This window comes from Oryctolagus cuniculus, chromosome 11 (genome assembly GCF_051225735.1).
Source record: "Oryctolagus cuniculus isolate XC-2025 breed Fujian yellow rabbit chromosome 11, ASM5122573v1, whole genome shotgun sequence".
NCBI lineage: Eukaryota > Metazoa > Chordata > Mammalia > Lagomorpha > Leporidae > Oryctolagus > Oryctolagus cuniculus.
Genome location: NC_142877.1, coordinates 17,905,861 through 17,918,433, shown reverse-complemented (window position 1 = coordinate 17,918,433; position 12,573 = coordinate 17,905,861). Strand labels below are relative to the sequence as shown.

General features: G+C 39.2%; 1 protein-coding gene across 1 annotated transcript in view; it reads left to right on the top strand.

Moving 5' to 3' along the window:
- TOP1 (DNA topoisomerase I) overlaps nucleotides 1-12,573 on the top strand; it is a 97,395-nt gene that overhangs the window by 44,522 nt on the left and 40,300 nt on the right. The window contains exons 4-8 of the mRNA XM_008274436.5: nucleotides 2,278-2,401; nucleotides 4,533-4,588; nucleotides 7,273-7,368; nucleotides 8,230-8,305; nucleotides 11,923-12,029. Coding sequence (XP_008272658.1) covers nucleotides 2,278-2,401; nucleotides 4,533-4,588; nucleotides 7,273-7,368; nucleotides 8,230-8,305; nucleotides 11,923-12,029 — 459 coding nt within the window. The remainder of the gene's footprint in view (nucleotides 1-2,277; nucleotides 2,402-4,532; nucleotides 4,589-7,272; nucleotides 7,369-8,229; nucleotides 8,306-11,922; nucleotides 12,030-12,573) is intronic.

The window sequence follows — 12,573 nt, the reverse complement described above, 5'->3', positions numbered from 1 at the left end:
GCTTGAGCTTATGTGAATTTGTGGCACATATAAATAAATAACAGCCCGGTGAGAGCAATGTAGAGAAAGGAGTATCTAAACAAGAGAGAATATGGGCATTTTTTCAAAAATGTACAGATAGTCAAAAGGAGAGACAGGTCATCCGTCTGCTGGTTCACTCCCCAAATGGCCACAACAGCCGGAGCTGGACCGATCCAAAGCTGGGCCAGGAGCTTCTTCTGGGTCTCCCATGTGGGTACAGGGGCCCAAGTACCTGGGCCATCTTCCACTGCTTTCCCAGGCCGTAGCAGAGAGCTGGATCGGAAGAGGAATAGCTGGGAAACAAACTGGCGCCCATAGGGGATGCTGGTGCTACAGGCAGAGGCTTAGTCTAGTATGCCACAGCTCCGGGCCAAGGCTGTCCACCCATCTTCCCCCACATCTGTGCCAGTACTTGGTTCTTATTCTTGTTTCTACTTAGTTTCCATCTGTCTTTCTGGATATATTTAAGAGTTTCTGCTTGATTTTAGCCCAATATCTTTCTCGTGTTGTGACTACTTTTGTACACATCAGATGTACGCAGGTTATATGGATCTGCCTAACTGGATACCATTATTTTCGTCTGTGTAATCAAGTGTTCAGAATAAATGTCTTATAGAGTAAACTTCTTGGGATGAGCATTGCCTAATCAACTCATTGGTGGAAAAGTCTGTTTTTTCCTGTTTGAAGATGCTAAGTATGGGAAATACAGTATATGGTGGGAAAGGCATATAGACCTGACTCTTCTATCAACTTGGGGTGCTGCTTGCTCTCCAGTTCAGAGCACTTACCTTTGAGCTCTTTAACTTGTTGAATACATTAGTTGGTGAAATGAGCAAGGCTCCTTGACTGCCTGCCCTAATGGGCTGAAGAAAACAGTCATTCAGAGTCATCTGCCACCTTAAACTACAGCTTATGGTTTTTGCTTCCTGCCCCTTTAGTCTTTTACAGTATATATGTTTATACAGCTGCAATGATTTTATGTACTTTCTTTCATCTCTGGTAAACATTTTCCTTATATTTGTAATACAAATCATAGCATAAGAGCTATGTATTTTCATATATCACACTCTAGCTTCATTAATCATTTAACTTATATCCAGTTTCTTGGGGGATTTTTTTTGTTTTGTTTTTCTTTTTTGTCATGGGAAGCACCAAAACAAGCATCTTTATATGTAATGCTATTTCCCTAGGAGAAATTCCAGGAACTAGATCCCAGCATAAACAGGTATGAACATTTTAATGGCTCTTGCCTTGTAATGTCATATTTGACTTCTCAAAGAGCAATACCTTTTTGTATTTTTTTAAAGATTTATTTATTCATTTGAAAGAGTAACACAGAGAGAGGAGAGGCAGAGAGGGAGGTCTTCCATTCGCTAGTTCACTCCCCAAGTGGCCGCAATGGCCGGGGCTGAGCTGATCTGAAGGCAGGAGCTAGGAGCTTCTTCCATGTCTCCCATGTGGGTGCGGGGGCCCAAGGACTTGGACCGTCTTCTACTGCTTTCCCAGGCCATAGCAGAGAGCTGGATGGGAAGTGGAACAGCTGGGACTAGAACCGGCGTCCATATGGGATGCTGGCGCTTCAGGCCAGAGCATTAACCCGCTGCGCCACAGCACTGTCCCCAGTGGCCCCACACATCTAGTGGGGCTTATTAACATTTAGCACAGAAACATGCCTTTTCTTTAACTGGAGTATTTTTTTATTGTGAGGAAACAAGGAAGATTTCAAAGTGCCATCTAGAAGTGAGTAGCCTTTCATAGTTATAGCCAGAAGGAACCTAGAGCTAAAAGGAACCATCCACAGTGTTGGTCTGCTTACCCCACAATGCCCTTACTTGGCTACATATGTAATATGTGTTGAGTCTGGCACAGAGCCATCAAATGCATTTTTGGTGAGTTGGTTTTAACTCTCTTATATCAAATATGAATAACTGGGTAGAGCTTTCCTTGTAGTTGTTAGATAGTAGAATGTTGTAGAAATAGATGGATCTTTCTATATAGTCTTTGTCATTTAAGAAAAAATGTCCTGTTATGTTCTTATTTGAATCCTTTGCTCCTTTGCAAAAATAAAAATAGTAAATGGAGACAAAGAAAGTCAAATGTATTCAAGAGCCTCTGCTTGAACTTTCGGTTAGGACTGTTTATGTAAACCATTATAAGTTTCAATGGTTCATGTTATCTTGGGATATCATGTGAGTTAATATTATGAAATGAACCCAAATGGTCCCTCTCTGGGCTAACTGTGCTTATTTTTTACAGTGAACATAAAGATTCTGAAAAGAAACACAAAGAGAAGGAGAAAACAAAACACAAAGATGGAAGCTCAGAAAAACATAAAGACAAACACAAAGACAGAGACAAGGAGAAACGAAAGGAAGAAAAGGTACAGTCTTGGCAGTGGAGGAGAAAGGGATGTGCAATATATTTTTGCTTTATTTACTTTTAAAACAGTAAAACTGTTTTATACCTTTGTTAAGCCAGTGGTTAAATATTATGCTACCATAGTTTTTTTTTTGTTTTTTCCCCTCTTAGGTTCATTTATTTATTTCAAGAGTTACAGAGGGAAAGAGGGAGAGATTGATTTTTCCATCTGCTGGTTCATTTCCCAGATGGCCACAACAGCTAGGGCTGGACCAGATAGAAGTCAAGAACTTTATCTGGGTCTTCCATGAGGGTGGCAAGGGCCTGAACACTCGGGCCGTGTTCCACTGCTTTTCCCAGGCCGTTAACAGGGAGCTGAATCAGAAGCTGAGCAATCAGGACTTGAACTGATGCCCATATGGGATGTCAGCATTGAAGTTTGCGGCTTCACCTATTATACCACAATGCTGGCCCCACTACTCTAGTTTTAATAATCTGTGATTACTTAAAAATTTATTGTATATCAGTGAAATTATCATTTTTCCATTCAGTTATTTTTTATAGTCATTGCTTATATTCCCACTAAACTTGGGTCTTTTTGATTTTCACTTGTTAAACTTAATTGGCAGCCGGCACTGCAGCTCAGTTGGCTGATCCTCCGCCTTGCGGTGACGGCACACCGGGTTCTAGTCCCGGTCGGGGCACCGGATTCTGTCCCGGTTGCCCCTCTTCCAGGCCAGCTCTCTGCTGTGGCCCGGGAGTGCAGTGGAGGATGGCCCAAGTGCTTAGGCCCTGCACCCGCATGGGAGACCAGGAGAAGCACCTGGCTCCTGCCTTCGGATCAGCACAGTGCGCCGGCCGCAGCAGCCATTGGGGGGTGAACCAACGGCAAAGGAAGACCTTTTTCTCTCTCTCTCACTGTCCACTCTGCCTGTCAAAAAAAAAAAAAAAAAACCAACAAAAAACTTAATTGGCATTAAGCCTTTGTAATGTAATGTAAATTAAAAATGTTATCTCAAAATCAAAAAAGGAAGAAGGAAAGAAAAGGGAGAGAGAAGGAGGGTGAGAGAGGGAGGAAGGGAATATCATATTCTTAGAATCATTAAAAAGTTTTTAAAAAAGAATTAAATAGCAGGATCCATTGGCCTTGAAGTGAAAAGGTCTCTATCAGATTTTCAAACCAATTTTAGACTTAAAACCATGAAAACCAAACTATTTACCAGTATGTAAACACTAAATCTATCCATTATATCTAACTTATTATATTACCAGTGGATTAATTGAAAGTATAGGATGTCTAGAAATTTCAGTTTTATTTGTTAGGGAAAATTCATTCTTTTTTTGAGAGACAACCTAATACCTTGTTGTTCTTCTGTTAATTGAAGAGTCATTCTTGGTGAAAATTTGGTAATGCCTGGTACCCTTTAGTATATGTGCTGCCGAAGCGAGCACAATGCTGATACCCTTTGTGACTTCTGGTCACAAAACCAGTGTATACCTTCTTCAGATGTCTAGGCTCATCTGGCTGGGAATGAATAGGACTGTGTAATTTAAAAAAAAAGATTATTTTTAAAAATTTAGTTTTTGAAAAAGTAATGTTGATGTTTGATAAATGTAGTCAGTTTGAAATAGGGACTACGGTGAAAAAGACAACTCCCTCTCACCCATGACTCCCTGTCCCCTATTTTTCATAGAGGCAGCCACTGTACTGATTATGTTCTGTGTCTTTCCAGAGACATTTTGTGTGTGTGTGTGTGTGTGTGTGTGTGTGTCTGTGTGTAGTAGAATATTCATTTTTGTTTTGGTTCTTGTCTGGTTTTGGGTTTTGTTTCCTCTGTACTGCTAATGGCAGATCCTTTGAGTAGTGGAAAATATTTATTGGGGAAAGGGAAGCTGCCATCACTTAGAGATAAAAGACTGCTGTTTTGAAAGGAAGCTTTTCTCAATAACTTGGACAGGTTCACCCAGAATTGTCAAAACAAGTCTTAGAAAAATATCAAGACCTTTAATCCATCGGTTTGGTTTTGTTATCAAGAAGAGCCAGTCTAGGATCAAGATGCTATAAGAGTTGGTGGCTTTTATTCTCAAATAAGAGGTTTCTTCAAATCTATCCTTTCAAGTTACTAATCAGTTACTGTTGTTTTGCTTTTCAGATGAAAGCCTCTGGGGATGCAAAAATAAAGAAGGAGAAGGAAAATGGCTTCTCCAGGTGAGTCTTCTGCTTTTGTGGCTCCATCTTGTCTGGGGACCCTGTAGGGCCAGATGTCCCCTGCTACTCATGTTGTATTGTCTGGGCTTAACCCAAACACAATAGTATAGCCACCCAAATGACTCCCAGGAAATCAGCAGTGAGAAGACTGGAGCATTTCTGAAGTGTCATTTAGTGAGACTGACCAGTGCTTTTTCCAGGTTATTTTGAATGGAGAAAGTTGACAGACACTTTAAAAACTATACAGTTTTGTCTCGTGTATTAATAAGACTGTGTAACCTCTTCACTGTCTAATTCCAAAATACTATATCACTCTAAAAAGAAATATCAGTTCAGTAGTAATTACCATGTTTCCTGAAAATCACCTATTCTGTGGATTCCTTATTAGTAATATTGCAAGTTTCATGGATAGATACTTACTTGACCTACGTTTAGCACTGGGTATAGATTTGGGTAGAAATTGAGTAACTTGTTTTCTAAAAGGAGAGGAAAATGTGTATAACCTAGAGGTCACTTTTCTTGAACTATTTTTTTACTCTATGATTCTGTTTTCCTCTTCAGCCTCAACTCCCTAAAATAAGTCTGAAATTCCCGTCTAGTTTTAAAAAATTGGACATTTATGATCATGTATCCTCACTGCATTAAGTGACAGAATAATTTTATTAGAAGTTCAAAGTTTTTTGCATTATTGACTTGGTTCAAGAGTTTTGGGAGTTTTGCTTCCTTGAAACTTTCAACTTTAATTTTCATTTGATTAACTTTTTTGAGAATTTTGCCATGAGCTCTGAATCCTTTAGACAAGGAGAAAAAAATACGTTCTTCAGACATGCTTTGTAACTGTTCTAGGAATGCAGAATAATAAAATCCAGGAAGCACTGGAGCTGCAAGCTACCCTAGGAATTCTGATTTCTTAGATAAGATGATCAAGGCACAGGGTAGCTAATCTCTGCCAAGAAACCGCCTAGAACGTTTACCAAATAATACTAAGCTATGAATAGAGCTCTTTGGACTTTTTGTGTGTGGTCATGGGCTCATTTTTAGATTTTTCTGGATTAAAAATTAGAAATACACCCTACTTTGAGGCAGTGGTCTCTGTGTTCACTTTGCTGTACTGCTTGCTAACTTGCATGTGTGTATTTGTGAAGAATCTAGATGCTTCACTGGAACATGATTTTCTGGTAAGTTTTAGGATTTCTTCCTTCAGGCCTAGTAACCCTTCCCACATGTTTTAAACTTCACTTGTGACAATCCTAGGATCTAGCAATTTCTTAAGTGGCTAAAAGGCAGTGTTTCCTTCTGAACCCTCGGGTGTCTAAGTGGTTGGGGGATGAACATAGCTCTAGAAATTGGCATTTGGGAAGTATACTTAGGAGAGCTAATGTCTTTGAACAGTATGTGCTGTTAAAAGCAAGGGAATCTAGCATGCTGTTAGGGCAGCAGGGGATGTATCTACTCTTTTTTTTTTTTTTTTCCTTAAAGATTTGTTTATTTATTTGAAAGAGTTACACAGAGAGAGGAGAGGCAGAGAGAGGGAGAGAGGTCTTCCATCTTCACTCCCCAATTGGCTGCAATGGCTGGAGCTGAACCAATCAGAAGCCAGGAGCTTCTTCTGGGTCTCCCACACGGGTGCAGGGGACCAAGGCCTTGGGCCATCTTCTACTGCTTTCCCAGGCCGTAGCAGAGAGCTGGATGGGAAGTGGAGCAGCTGGGACTAGAACCGGCGCCCATATGGGATGCTGGCACTTCAGGCCAGAACGTTAACCCGCTGCGCCACAGTGCTAGCCCCGCATCTACTTTTGAAATTCTGAATGTACTCTGCAGCTGAATCTGGATGTTTATTCCTTGAAGCCAGCTTGATAGCAGCTTCATGTAGGGAGGCCATTCCCTGTACTAAGTTAGAGTAGAAAAGTTCTGAAGAGATTTGTCCAGCCTGGAAACATTCCAAGGTGATAGTAATTGCTGGTCCCTATGGTTTTCGGTTTTGTTGTTTTTTACTTGTTCCTATCTCCTTTAGATAGTTGTCTAAGAGAATTATCTTGTTAAACTAAAAGTGTGCAAACACCAAAGGTGGTGAGGTACTCTTCTGTGAATGAAGTAAGCAGACTTCTAAGTATGAAACTGAACAACAAATAGATTTGATTAGAATGCTTAAGTTTGTTCTGGGCCACTCATCATGTGCTTTTCTTTTGTTTTTACTTTGTTAGCATAGTTATTTCCACATGTAATTGGATAAACATGTACATTATTGCCAAATTTTTAGAACTTTAAGGTACCAAATTTGAGAAAGATTTTTATTCTTTTTCTATAAAGCTACATTTTAGCCTTTGAATTACTAGAACTATCAGCTGAAATAATTTGTGGAAACAGAGTGATAGTAGATCCTTCATGTTAGGCAGGAAGACATGGTGGTTTGGGTCATTCTGCGAAGGTAGCTAAGATACAGTGGGAAAAAAATAGTGACCTGATCCTGAATCCTAATATTCCCTATTTATTTGTAAAATGAAGACCCTACTATGTACATCATAGGATTATAGTGAGAATTGAGGAAAAAATGATCATGGGAAATTTTGTAATACATGTTGTTATCCTTGAATTAACTTCTTTAAGTGAGATGATATATGTCTACTTTGTATTATTTAATATGTTTTAGTATTCAGTGACTAGCAAGTTTTTTTCTTCTGTAGTCCACCACGAATTAAGGATGAACCTGAAGATGATGGCTATTTTGCACCTCCTAAAGAGGATATAAAGCCATTAAAGAGACCTCGGGATGAGGATGAGTGAGTATTATTTCTTCATACTCTGGCTTTTTAAAATAAAAGAAGTTGTTCAAAGTAAATCTGTTATATATCCATAATACACAGAGAAACTGCATTAGTTGATTTTTACTCTTTTAGAATTTTTTTATTAAAGATTTATTTATTTGAAAGAGTTACACAGAGAGAGGAGGCGAGGCAGAGAATGAGAGGTCTTCCATCTGCTGGTTCATTCCCCAACTGGCTGCAATTGCTGGAGCTGCGCTGATCCAAAGCCAGGAGCCAGGAGCTTCTTCCAGGTCCCAAATGGGTGCAGGGGACCAAGGCCTTGGGCTGTCTTCTACTGCTATCCCAGGCCATAGCAGAGAGCTGGATTGGAAGTGGAGCAGCTGGGTCTTGAACTGGCCCCCATATGGGATGCCGGTGCTTCAGGCCAGGGCGTTAACCTGCTGTGCCATAGTGCTGGCCTCTCACTTTTTTTTTTTCAAGATTGATTTATTTATTTGAAAGAGCTATACAGAGAGAGGGAGACACACAGAGAGAGATCCATCTTCCATCTGCTGGCTCGCTCCCCAAATGGCTACAGCAATCACAGCTGGTCCCGACCAAAGCCAGGAGCTTATCTGGGTCTCCCATCTAGATGGCAGGGGCCGAAGCACTTGAGCCATCTTATGCTGCTTTCTCCAGGCCAGTTGCAGGGAGCTGGATAGAAATTGGAGCAGCTAGGACAGAAATGGTTGCTACACCACAATGGTATCCCCTGTTATGTGATGATAGAATACCCAGTTGCCTATTGTGATTCTGATAGTTTGAAGTCCCTAATCCTGTGGGTGAGAACTCTTGAGTCATAAATGTGTTAACTGCATATTATGTTCCACATTCTAGTGCTGATTATAAGCCCAAGAAAATTAAAACGGAAGACATCAAGAAGGAGAAGAAACGAAAACTAGAGGAAGAAGAGGTTAGTAAAGTCACTTAGACTCTTTGGATCCTGCGTTTAGAAGTGGGAGTTTTCTGTAAGACAGCTTTTGAAGGCAAGGAAGTATTAGGAATTTATTGGTCTGCTGCAATAATAACACTTGAAAAAAATGTTATGCACTATTGATGTCTATGGCACTATAAGTCTTAAGATCCCACTGAGCCCCTCAGTCTGTCATGTTAATCACAAGCAGCAGTGACTTTATACTGTTCACCTTGCTGTATGTCTAACTCTAGCTGCTGCCAACTGATATTCCAGAGAAATTGTTGTCCTCATACAGGGGAAGTATTAACAAGAAACCACATTTTGGTTTAATCCTAAAGAATTTTTTTTCCCAAGAAATTTTTTTTTTGACAGAGTTAGACAGTGAGAGAGAGAGAGACAGGGAGAAAGGTCTTCCTTCTGTTGGTTCATCCCCCAAATGGCCGCTACGGCCGGTGCACTGCACTGATCTGAAGCCAGGAGCCAAGTGCTTCTTCCTGATCTCCCATGTGGGTGCAGGGCCCAGCACTTGGGGACCATCCTCCACTGTCTTCCCAGGCCACAGCAGAAAGCTGGACTGGAAGAGGAGCAAACGGGACAGAATCTGGTGCCCCGACCGGGACTAGAACCTGGGGTGCTGGTGCCGCAGGCAGAGGATTAGCCTAGTGAGGCATGGCACCGGCCTCCTAAGAATTTTTTTGTGCTTACTTAAATCTAACAAAGTGTGCTTATCACTTTGAGTGACCATCTTAATTTAAAGACCTTTTAATGGGTGCACCTTTGGATGTAAGGTGAATTCCAACTCCTCTCAAACTGACGCCTGCATCCATACCTCTCTTCATCCTGTATTGCTTCTTGAACTCTCCTGTTAGAGCCACACTGGCTTCCTTGGTTTCTTTTCTATATTCTTAATTGCTTCAGAGCTTTATGTATATATACTTTTCCTCTTGTCTGGAATATGCATGCTCTTCCTTTCTTCCATTTATAACTTTCCTTAAAATCTCAGTTCAGTTCAAATACTTTACCAAGGGTTCTGTGTGATGCTTGTGGTAGATTTAAAATACGATAAGGTTCCTGTTTGTGACACTTTGAATTGCTTACACGAAAAAGTTCTAAGCAAATAATTCAAGAAAATATGTCAAATTCACAGAAGTCTTAACCTTGCCACTGTCTTAGGAGAAGTGCTTGAGTGAGTGCTTAGCTTTTACTCTGCATTTGAGGTATGCCATTATTGAGGGCAAAATGGGTTCACAAGTATAAAGTGGATATTTTGAAGTTCTGGTATAAAGATAATGATAGAGTGTTTAAGAGCATGATTTACCATAATAGTTGTAATAATGCTAATACTGCCAATAATGCTAATAATCACAGTGTAATTGGTGCTTACTTTGTGCCAGGTACTATACTACATGCTTTACTTAAGTATCATTTAATTTCACCCTTGTATCAACCTTAAAGAAATTTGTCTACTGTTATTTCAATTCTGCTGATACACAAACTGGGATACAGAAAATTTACTCACTCCCCTGAGGTCTCACAGCTACTGAGTGGTAAAGTCAAGATTTGATTACATGCATTTTGATCCCAAGGGGAGTGCAAAAGCTACCAACCTGTCCTGTCTCCTGTGAGACTTAGGTGATCTTTTAACTCCACAAGGTAGGAGAGAGGTCTTTAATGAAATCATATGAAGAAAATTAATGAGTAAGTGAGCCATAGAGAGATAATCAGAAAATTGTGCTTGGCAGAAGTTTAAGTTAATGAGAATTGGATCAGGGAATTAAGAGTGAAATGTTGAATGGTGATTGTGGCCTACTGTAATGTACATAATCTCAGATTAGCCAAGAACAAAATATAAAACTTTACCTCTCCTTGCATTCTCTTGCTCTGGGATTTATAAAAAATAACACCTTTTCTCCGAATTTGTTAAGCCATTTTGGTAAAAGAATGATTGGCTTCATTTTCTGTTTTTTTAGGAATTCTCCCCCTGGTGTGTGTGTGTGGGGGGGGGATATTTATGAATTAATATATAATCTTAGTATGGCAGGGAACTCAGATGACAGAAACTGGCATCAAGATTTATTTATCAGCTCTAGGTTGTTGTCCCCCCCACCCCCTCACTTCTGGGAATTGTTTCAGAGTTTCTCAGGACTGATTATGCCAATTGGAGGATTGAAAACATACACATAACTAGTAGTTTCCTGATGGGACCATCTGCATATCTGTTCAGAGAGTGTCTTACCCGAAGAACATTTCCCTTTCCTGTATTGTGTTTGAATCTAAATTGTAAACATTATCAGAATTAATGTGATCTTCTGCTGTCTTCTGCTCCCAAACATACTTATAAATTTATATTCTCTATTCCTATTTTCAAATGTGTGCTATTATAGTTTTCTCCTTCCTCCTATCTTAAAAGCTTATGAACTGTTTATTTTTGCTTGCCATCCTAACCTGTTTCAAGTTTTCCTTGATTGTTACTGGACAGGTCAAGCCAACTAATACAGTTCTTCCAATTCTGCAATTTTCTGATTGATTTTAAGATGACTCAAAGCCAGCTTTCATTGCTATATAAAACTTGTTGGATAAAGACTTAAATTATGTTAATGCAGATAGGACAAAAAAAAAAATTCCTCAAATGACTTTTGAGTTGGCCCTCCCCCTTTTAATATCACATTTTTAGTTGATTGTGTATATTTTGACATTTATCTCATTTGGTGAATTGCACTCTTTTAGGTTTGATGCTCTTTTATTGTACCAAAGCGATCAGCTTATTTGTGTTCACAGTTCAAAGAGCCATAAAGAAATACCACCAAAGGAATCGGTAGTCATTTTAGGACTTCCCAAATACTTGCTGGTTAGTAAGTTCATGTCTTTGTATAAACCTCAGTGATAGAAAGTATTCCACATTGAATGACTTGGTAACTTCCTTTCAGCTTTACTACTAAATTTCTAATGTGAAGCTTTCTATACCTATTGTTTGATTATATTAGGAAAGTTTAAAGACAACTGGATTTTTTTTTTTTTTTAATTTGATAGACAAATGTCCACAAAGGCACCAGGGCTGAAGCAAGCCAAAGTTAGGAGCCAGGAACTCAATTCAGGTCTCTCATGTGGGCATCAGGAACCCAATTTGTTGAACCATCACTCTTATTCTCAAGGTCTGAATTAGCAGGAAGCTGGAGTCAGGACCCGGAGGCAGGCATTAAACCCAGGGACGCCAGTCTGGGGCAAAAGGCTAAATGTCACTCTGAGATGAATAGATTTAAATCAAGTGTGAAGATATGTAAGTGGGGGTAAAACACTGATACACTGGGGCTATTGTCTGACAATGCTTTTCTAAACTACCCAGAGGTTAACAGATGGTTTCCCAGGCTCTTTCCATGGAGAATGTTTTTAACTATTTTCCTGGGTAATTATTTATCAAGGAGTGCTTGGGGAATAATGCTGTAGAGCAAAGTAACACATGAATTTTTATTCATCAGTTGGGTGAGAGGATTAGACCCAAGAATCTTTCCAGTTCTGATATTTTATAATTATAGTTATTCTTCTTAGTGATCCCTAAAAATTATCTCCAGAAGTGTGGTCAGTCCTTATTTAATTCTCTTAATGTTTCTTTGTAGGATGGTAAATTGAAAAAACCCAAGAATAAGGATAAAGATAAAAAAGTTCCTGAGCCAGATAACAAGAAAAAGAAGCCGAAGAAAGAGGAAGAACAGAAATGGAAATGGTAACATTTTAGCACTGGGTTAAAATGTCAGCTTTTTTATTGTACTATTTAATTATGGAAGGATATTGAGTTTTTAAAATCAGTAATCTGGTACTTGGGGAAGATTACCTAAAGTAATTTCTCCAGTATAACAATCTGAAGTAACTTTTCATGTCCTAGTGAAGTCATTAAGTCTAAAACTAGTAAGTCTCAAAATTAAGCCCCTCCCAGTCAACGTAATGGATTGTAGAAATAGACCTAAGTATTGATAAATTCAGTATGTGAAGAAAATGCAAATGCATTTAAAACAAAGGACTATAAATCATGTTACGAAAAGCACCTGTTAAACAATACAAAAGAAGTCCCCACAAGAAAACTTGAGCGAATATCTGTATAATTGTAGATTGGTGAAGATCTTTTGAAGCAAGACATGAAGCAAATTAAAAGTATGTTACTGTAAAAATTAAAAGAAGGAAAATGGAAGGAGGGGATATTGAGAGACTGAGCGAAGTATTGTTATCATCTTAGAATTCATCTATGAAATACATGTAGTTGGTTTTCTTAA